This window comes from Rhea americana, unplaced genomic scaffold (genome assembly GCF_003343005.1).
Source record: "Rhea americana isolate MKP2758 unplaced genomic scaffold, rheAme1 scaffold_11, whole genome shotgun sequence".
Lineage (NCBI taxonomy): Eukaryota > Metazoa > Chordata > Aves > Rheiformes > Rheidae > Rhea > Rhea americana.
In genome coordinates this window covers 7693008-7702276 of record NW_028185150.1, presented here as the reverse complement: position 1 = coordinate 7702276, position 9269 = coordinate 7693008, and the positions used below count along the sequence as shown (strand labels likewise).

At 35.8% G+C, this 9269-nt stretch overlaps 1 protein-coding gene across 1 annotated transcript in view; it reads right to left on the bottom strand.

Moving 5' to 3' along the window:
• Positions 1-3790: 3790 nt before the first annotated feature.
• The window catches only part of TRPM6 (transient receptor potential cation channel subfamily M member 6), a 68604-nt gene continuing 63125 nt past the window's right edge, over positions 3791-9269 (bottom strand). The window contains exons 38-39 of the mRNA XM_085312294.1: positions 5114-5220; positions 3791-4203 (exon numbers count right to left, since the gene is read on the bottom strand). Of these exons, the coding sequence (XP_085168420.1) occupies positions 4088-4203; positions 5114-5220 (223 nt within the window). The 3' untranslated portion in view covers positions 3791-4087. The remainder of the gene's footprint in view (positions 4204-5113; positions 5221-9269) is intronic.

Below are 9269 nucleotides of genomic sequence, written 5' to 3'. Positions count from 1 at the left end.
ATAGAAAAGTAGTTTTTGTTTGGTTTTAGCTTGAAGTTTTACTTCTCTAGCAATAGTTACCATACATTAGGGGATCAAAGCGTGTTCCAGAATAATTCAAGRTATAATGAGTACAGTAAAGAAAAGCTGAAAAGCAACAGCCATTTTTGTACAAGGTCTAGCAACAAGAAAAGTATTTACAGCTTTGGGGTGCTCACAGTTCATGTGAATGCCACTGCTTACTGCGGACAGGCTCTTCTGTATTTCTGGGATCCCCTTGTCAATTAGAAAGTGAGAAAACCATTGGCATCACATCCTAAGAATAAGAACAGATGTGAAAAGTAGCCGATATAAAATAGTATCTTAAACAACAAAGTCAACAGAGTGCCATTAACCTATACTAATTCTTTGTTTACATTAGTGGGTGCACAGTCATTCCGTATCACAAATACAGAATTAAGATAAATTAATACTGTCATATTAAAGGGATCATATTTGGTTTCTTAAGAGCTCGCAACAGTGATTTGATTTATTAACTACCAAGTTTTCTAAGATTTGAATATGCGTCTCAACTCAACTAAAACAAATCCAAAGGTTACTGAATATCTAATAATTTAAGTGGCACTCAATAGGGAATATTATAAACTATGTACTTTCTAGTTCTATGGAAAGAAATTTTTGCATATGGAACAACTATATACAAATGTGCCTGTTACAAACCTACTGACTCAAGTACAGAAACTAATGTTACTATACCATTAAAAAACAAGATTCAAAAAAAGAAGAAAATTCAGAATTAATGTTTATTATCTTGAGATTAAAAATTCAAATAAAAATAAATCTGCATTATTTTCCATATGTAACTTTCATCTGTTTTTCTTACAACTTGGAAACATATTATTTCATTCTATACCTATCAAGACCAGAAACATCTTTGAAAATACATTTTTATTCTTTTGAAATAGGATGAAATAGATATTGACAAAATCACATCAAATACAAATCCATTTCTAGAAAACAGAGATCGAATATTCCTTCTGTGTTTATTGCACCAACAATAAAGTCACCCTGAAAATGCCACAACTGACAAAAAGAAATGGAAAAAGCCTTCTTCAGAATGAGGTTTGAAACATCTGAATATTTCTTACATGTTTAAACTAAATCTCAAATGCTAAAGCTGCCAAAACCATGTTTTGTTTTCAGAAATCTCAGCTGAATTCTTAAATAAGCTTCTTTTAAGTTCACATTAAAATATGAGTTTATAAATTCTTTGGTTTCAATTTTTTCAGATCTCCTATATAACCTACTGCCTTACTTTTTTTCAGTAAAGTAGGCAGGGCTTTATTCTGAATCCATCAGAAGAATATTTTTAAAAGATGAGAAATATGCTTTCAAGCAAAAACAAATATTGAAACTAATTATCAGAAAACTAAGGCTTGACATGTAGGATTTCTTCTTCCATACTTCTTGCCATGGAACAAGCATGGAATAGCTGAGCTCTGTCCTGAAAATCTCTCATTCCCGTGGTACTGCAGTTTTAATATGAGGCTTACAGCTTTTCCCAATAAGGAAGGGAACTTAAGAGCTTCCACTAAGGGCCTCTGTTCTGTTCTGTTCTGTTCTGTTTTGTTTTGTTTTGTTTTATTTTTTAGCATTCCCAGGCTTCAATCTGTGGTCACTATTTAAACATAAAAAGACAATTTAAAGAGAGTGCAGAATATGGAGAAAGAAAGACACCAAGAAAAAGAAAGTAATCCTTTTCAAATAATTTTCATTGCTATTTATTACTGAACTGTGACAAAGGTAGGAGTAAAAGGATTTTTACACAAATTACCCAAACTTACAGTTTTAGTGAAATATAAAGCAGCCCTTCCAAAAAGGGGGGAAAAATGTGAGACAAAATTAATTAGCACCCAGAATCATTGGAATTTTTCAACTTAATGCCTCCAGGCATGGAAAAAGTAGTGCGCAGCTACAATAATATAATGGAACACTTTCAAATGCATCCTTTTCTTAGTTCACTGCATTAATATTTGACACTGAGCAAAGTTAGACCTAAAACATGTTTGTGTAAGTTGCATTTTATAATGGATAGTCATCTTGTGAGGACCCCTAATTTGATGTGAAGGCAGTATGTACCTGAATGGGAACATTATAAAAAGGCATAAGATGAATCTGCCCCAATATACCAAAAAGAAGAGCTTAAGTCAAATCTCCTGTGTGACTTATTTTTTGTGTCCACTCTATAATTGTCTATAATTCCATCTTTTTGATGCAAGAATTTACAGCAATGAGTGAGGAAAAGGATAAGCCTTAAATAGTCCTTAACTTTAAAGGCTTACTGAAGTTCATTTAACTTAAGTGAAGTTAAAGGCATGCTAAAAGTTAGATATCTTCTGAAGAAAGTTCTCTTCCTGAAGGCAAATTTTAAGAGAATAATCATTGGATGTATCTTACCAGCAAAGGGATCAAAATCCACCAACATTGTGCAGAGATGCAATTAATCACTTTCACAGACAAGCAAAAACTTGCAGTATGTTGAACTGCTTCAAAAAAAAAAGAAAAGCAGGGGGATCRTCTCTGCAAAATGAGTAGAAAAGAGTGCCATTTTTTCCCCACAAAAAAAGAATCTTACTAAAATTATAAGAAAAAGTGAGAAGTATCTCTTCAGGATGTTCTCATGAAACGAAGGCATCTCAGGCAAACATACAGCTTATGTCATTGTCATAATCAATCCCAAAACTGGGAACATGTCATTTCTAATTCTTATGTATACATAGATATTTTCTAAATATACCAAATGAATGATAAACCATCATAAGTATTCCCCTTATGCATCAAAAATGCAATCAAAAATACTATCAGTTGTGATGGAAATATGATTTTGTTTTGTATTCAAGTATAAAATTTTCTGATGACTTATATTCCAATAGTGTTTGTCCTGTTAATACAAAAGTGCAAATTTCCTTTAATGATAAAAGTATTCTCTAACTCAATATAAGTTGTATTAGAGATATTTATGCTGAGGAGTTCCTTTAGATTCTTACTCTACACAGTAGATCACATATACTAGATATTTCAATATTGAGAAGTCTATTGAAATCACAGGATATCAATAGAAACATATGGATATTCCTTTGCAGCAGGTGCCTCTAATTGCAGCACTAGTAGAAAAAGTCCTGTGTACAGCCTGTCATTGACAAGAAGCAGCTAAGTACTAAGTAGAACATACTATTTTTTGTGTCTTTTCAAATCTTGGTTGCAATTCACAACTTAAAGAGTTAAAAACATTCTGAAGCTAAAACATTTTGAAGAGAGATCCTAGTTAAAAATGAAAGATCCTGGTTAAAAATGAAATCATGTTCAAGGTCGTTGTTTAGTTCGTTTGTATTAGAGATCGTGAATTTTTCCATTCCATCAACTCAGAATGGGAAAGGTCAATGATTCTTGCAGGTCCAACCCTTCATTGTCCAACTTTAATAAAATCTTGGCATGTGAAAAGAATTCAAGTTGAAGCTCCCATAAAATTTTGCAATCTACCTGCTATATCCATGCTTATTGTTTAAACCACTGATTTATTTCTCAKACACTCTTGGCTTGTCACTGCATCAAAATGAACAGTAAAGAGAGAATAACTTTTCTGCAGTTTCTTGGAGGGTCTCCTGTGCACAGGGCAAAAGTGAGCAAAAGGGTTGAATGAGCTCTGCACCCAAAAACGAATGGTTTATACATGTGTATACCTTTAGTTTTTCGCTAAAGAGCAGAGAGAGAAATACCAAATAATTCCCCTGTGGAAATACGTTGGTTGCAATCATTTTCCTAAGCAAGCACAGTTTGACATCATTAACCACATTTCCCCCMAAAATATATTGGTGGAACAGTTTATCCTGCTAAGAGGTGACCTACTCCTGGAAATTTACTGAACAGTACCAGCAGGACCAGAGAGCATGGGAGAGGGATAACTAGAAAAATGCTTTTGACTCCTTGCCATAGAGTATGTAGAAGGGAGCAAGATGCTACACACAGACATTGACATCTTTTTCTTTCAGACTGACTCACAGCCATGATAAGAGGGCAGTTTTAGAGCATGCAAACATGTGGGCTCTGCTCACAACCGCGTGTCGTATTCCAAGGGCTCGTCCTTGCCATCAGCGCCTCCTTTCTCTGCTTCTCCTTCAAAGGCTGGACCAAGCCTTTCCAGTATGTAGTCATTTCTTCTCAAATCTAAGACAAGGAAATAAATTCAATGATACAGATAAATAAATAATTGAAAAACACATGTGCCCAGACCACAGCATTCAGCCTCTGCGGCTGGCAGCCTGTTAGCTGCATCCATGAATCCAAAAATTGCCAATGGGGCAAGGATGAGGGCCTTGGAGAGGCCAAAAATGGTGTGAGCTGGTAGGAATGACCTATCTCTTGCTGTATTCATCAGCTGATTTTCTCTTCTGCAATCCCTAGCTGCCATAGAGACAAGTAATCAAAGAAAAATAACACCAGTTTCTGTTTCAGAATCCAACAGCAGCTATTATTCCATGTAGCTACTGAGAGGAAGGAGCTTTYCTTTAGAAAAAATATATAGGCAGAAATTCATCCAGAACGGCAACATATGTTGTCTTTGAGCCTCTAAACCTGCATCATAAAAAAACAGGAGCACATTCTAACAAACCTAACACACACAAAGGCATTTATTTAAGCAGGAAGAAAGGGCTGCAGTGGATAGGACCCTCTCCAAGGGCCAAGAGAGCTGCAGTGAGTATTTCCTAGGCTAATGCTTTGCTAGTTTTTACAGACTTTCTCAGATCTCTCTTATTCTAAATATTATTGCTAAGGTTAACCATATTGGTTCTCCTGGAAAAATGATCCATCACTTTGCACAGCAAAAGAAAACAATTCCCTGTGTAGAAGCAATCATGCCAACTGCTAACATCAGACTGACATCGCCACACCCTAACATGGCTGCTGGGCAGAAGAGTAAGGTGACAGAGAAATATTTTCCTATTCATCTTTGCCCAGAGAGAGAGTCTGACAGCTATACTTCCGTGTTCATCACAACCTGGTAGAATTTCAATTCCTGTCTTTATTATCTTGCATTCAAAAAGTGAGATTAAAAATTAATCTTTATTTTGCATACCAGGAAGTTTCAGTTTCCTGCAGCAAGAGTTACAACGATGTTTTGCAATGAAGTTTCTTATTGCATCTTCTCCTAGGTTTGCTGGTCCAAATACCATTTTTCCAGATCTGAAAGAAATAATATAAAATAATCAACAAATTCAAAACAAAGCAATTCCAGTATAAAAAAAAAAAAAGAGGAAAAATGCAAGGTTCTAGCAGTGAAGTTCACATGCAAATATCTTTATTTTTCTTCAGATTACAGAGAAATCGTCTCAAGAATAACTTGTCAGTGTGGTGATGATATTTTCCATTTATTAAATCAGAGTTAAGTTAGCCCTTTGTATAAAGATAATCAAACCTCGGWGTCAATCACAAGTTTCTTGGCTCAAGACAAGAAAACTGCCAATTCTGGTAAAGTATTAGCCTAGATATATATCCTACAGCTACTTCATCTAGCACTGCCTCTCAGAGATGCAGCATAGCCATGCTGTGGCCTGCTCCGGAGAGGTATAGGGTGGAAACAAGAGTTCCCAATAAAATGCTTAGTGGAAATGTGGGAACAGTAGCATTGAGAGAGCATATGCCAGAACCTGAATAAATCTGTTGGAAATGTTGTCCATTCTCACCAAGCAACTGGCTTGGTTTTGGTTTTCATAGTAGATATCTGGGAACAAATCAGAGCTAGCAAAAGAGGTGAAATTCAGTAGAACTTTTGCTTCATTTAAGAACAGAAAGCTAGGTTTCCCAAAGGAAGCAGAGCCCCAGTCATCACAATATGCAGCACAGAAAAAGAACACAGTACACCACTGGCAAGCAAGGCTTTAAAATTTATTGGCTTCTTCTGTGCTTCTTTCTGTGTGTCTGCACTCTGGCCAATTCAGCACATTACTAAGGGATCCATTTGTGAATGTGCATTGCATATTCTGGATGAAGTTGACACAATTACAAAGAGAAGCAGGCTATACTCAGACATGTATTAGAAGTACCACATAATTATAACAGATTCTTAATGTAGTCTGAAAGATCAGTGTTCATTAATTTTAATATTGCTCCACTATTGTTTTCAAGAATTTAATTGACATTCTAGACATCATGGAACACAGCACACAAGAAACACTTCCAAAGAAACTTTACGAAAGCTAATATTTTATTTTAATGATATGCACAGTGGAAACAACACATTTTAAAATCTGAAATCAATTACAGCTCTGAGAAGCTACAGAAAAAGATTTCAGCTCTCTCAAATCCTCTTGTAATCCACACTCAGAAGATATATTATATCTAAGGAGAACAGTTTGCAAACATGACAAGTTCTCCTCTTTCACGTGGGAGTTGCAGTGATTAGCCAAAAATCACATTGAAAGATTAATATCTGTTTAATTTCTGGCAGACAGTAAATAGTGTCTGTCTCCTGGTTCATTCAAGCACTAGCGCTAATCAACGTTTACTGCAAATTAGTGCATCAAAACAGATAAGAAGTGGAATATTACATAAGTGCCATATATGCACTTTAAATGACACAATCCTACATAGCCGTTTGTAACCTTTGGTCTAACCTAGCAAAATGCTACTAAGAATAGGATAGACAAATATTTGCTAGAGCACATAGAGGAAAACTACTAAGCTATAGAACTACTCTGATATTCCTTCATCAATTATTCCATGTGAAGTGCTGCAAATGCCACAAGAAAAACAGAAAATTTTCCCATGTTGTTTTGGGACATATAACCAGGGATACAGTCTGCAACATATATGAAGTAATCCTTCCTCTCCACCTGGCACTGGTTACAATTCAAGAGGAATGTTATATTCAATTTTGGAAACTTATTTCCAGAAAGATGTGGATAAACTAGGGAAAAAACAAGAGTGACTAGCAGTATGGAAATCTAGACATAAAGAAAAACTTGAGGGGGTAGCCTAAAAAAGAAGAAAAATTGAAGGAGAACATAGGAACTGTGTGAAATTGAAGATTTGTCCTTTATGTCAATTATAGACGGGACCAGAAAGAAATGTTTCAAGTGGAAAATCAAGAACATCTTTTTAAGAGTAAGCGTAGTAAAGTATTGAAAAGAAGTATTCTGTGAAGGTTTTAGGATCAGCATCCCTGGAAGTCCTCAAGAGATGGCCATATAGGACCTAAGGCCTGACAAGAATGCTTGGTGCAGAAGAAGAACCAGCTGAACCCTTAAGGTCCCTATCTAATAGTAAATGTTCTAATAACAAATGCCTAAAAAACACTTACTAGATTAGGCCTGGCTGGCTGTCAAGGATATATTAATACATACTGTGTTGCTGCAAAGAGTGCTTCTCAGTCAAGACAGAGCTGTGAATGCCCAAAGCAGACAATGAGGCATCTACAATACTTTACTGATGGAAGGTGGGGACTTCATAGCAATGGTCTGTGGGGGCTTCATGCATCCACCTTTCTAGGGAGACACCCAGGTTATTTCATCTATACCTTTTTGAAAACTGAGCATCCGGTTCTCCTGTTTCAGTTGTGCAGGCTTCCAGGTTAGCAGCGTAGTCCATGCAGAGAGGTTTTTTCTATTGGCAGCTTTTCAGCTGCCATTGTTTGGCTGAAATTGCACAGCTTAGTACAACTTCAAAACATATGCTAAACGAGTAGCTTGAGAGGACAAGGTCTCCACTCATTGCTACAACCTTCAGCCTATCATTATCTGCTGGAGAGCTTTAAAAAGAGAGAATGAAAGCTCTAGCACCTCTGACTCTTTTTCACATCTTTGTAATGAGTTTTTTTACCTGCTAAGGCCCTTTTCTTCACCTCTCTCAGCAGGCCGAATGCATCAATTTTCTCTAATTTGAAACTCAGCCCACAATTCCCATCATCTGCTCTACAGACATCCTGCACCTTGCATCTGTGAAAGCTTTAACAGCACAGATTTTGTTGTGGATTTGGCAAGTGCTACATACTGAAAATAGTATTAATTATGAGGCAAATCTTCCCAACATTTGAGGGGTGCAGAAGTCTGCAGGGAATGCAGTTTGTCGTGACCCTGCAGCTGTACCTTGACCACTTCTRCTTTTGGTGAACATTTTATCTCCATCTTTTTTCTTCCCATTTCATTCATCCTATGAATTGTATGTGGCTGGATCTTTAATCAGTACTAAATGTCCACAAAGTCACACTRATTTACACCAGCTTTGGATCTGTCTGAGATTCTGTAGCATCAGGCATAACTTTCCAAGTGGATCTGTTATTTTTATCTTGGTACTGTATATAAAAAATCAAGATATAATATCTCGCTATGATAGATATAGAGGTCACATTTTGCCATTAAAAATTCCATTCCAAGACAGTGTGTGGAATGCATAAAAGAAAAGACTCATTACAAGATAATGACATGAGCTACTAAACCAGTGGAATTACAGAAACAAAACATAAATAATGTAATTATAAGTAGTGCTAAAATTTGTATCAGCCCTGTCAGTCAGCTGCCATCTACTCTCTCCCAAGCTTCTAAGAAAATGTGAGCTCAAAGCAATTTTTGAGGCTGCACACAGGTTTTGATGAAGTATGTTATTTACAAATGAATAAAAAAAAATTTTGATACTGCTAGGAATGTTTCCCTTGTGATGAAGTGAAGGTTAGAGTAAAGAAAGTGCATTTACATTATTATTATTATCATTATTTTAGAAACTGTGTCTTAGATTTGGGTATCTGTTAGCTGCTTACTGAATCCATCTGCAATTTCACTGTCTTATTCCTTCAGATCCCTGAATCAAAACAATATARTTTCACAACTTGCTGTTCTGAAGATTTCCAAGAACATAAGAAAATCAGGCTGGTTTGATTAATTAATCAGCATTTTCTCTTTAACTAATACTYGACTATACCATAGATGATAGAAACAAAACAAGTTTTGAAAACAGAATCTGCAGAATCAAATTTTAGTAAGTATGACAGAACTATTTAATGACAAAAATAAACTAGAAGGATGCTAACAAACATACCCTTCAAGATAYTGAAAGGTAAAGGTAAATATAAAGATAAATATTATTCCTATTTTAGAGAGGATAAGCTGAGTTGCCATAAGAATTACCATGGTCTAAGGCCTGTGGCCACAGTTTCAGTAATAACTCACACCAACAATTTATTTAGGTTACATATTTTCTTCTGCTGAAGCAAAATATCCACTTGAACAGCAGTTAGCCCA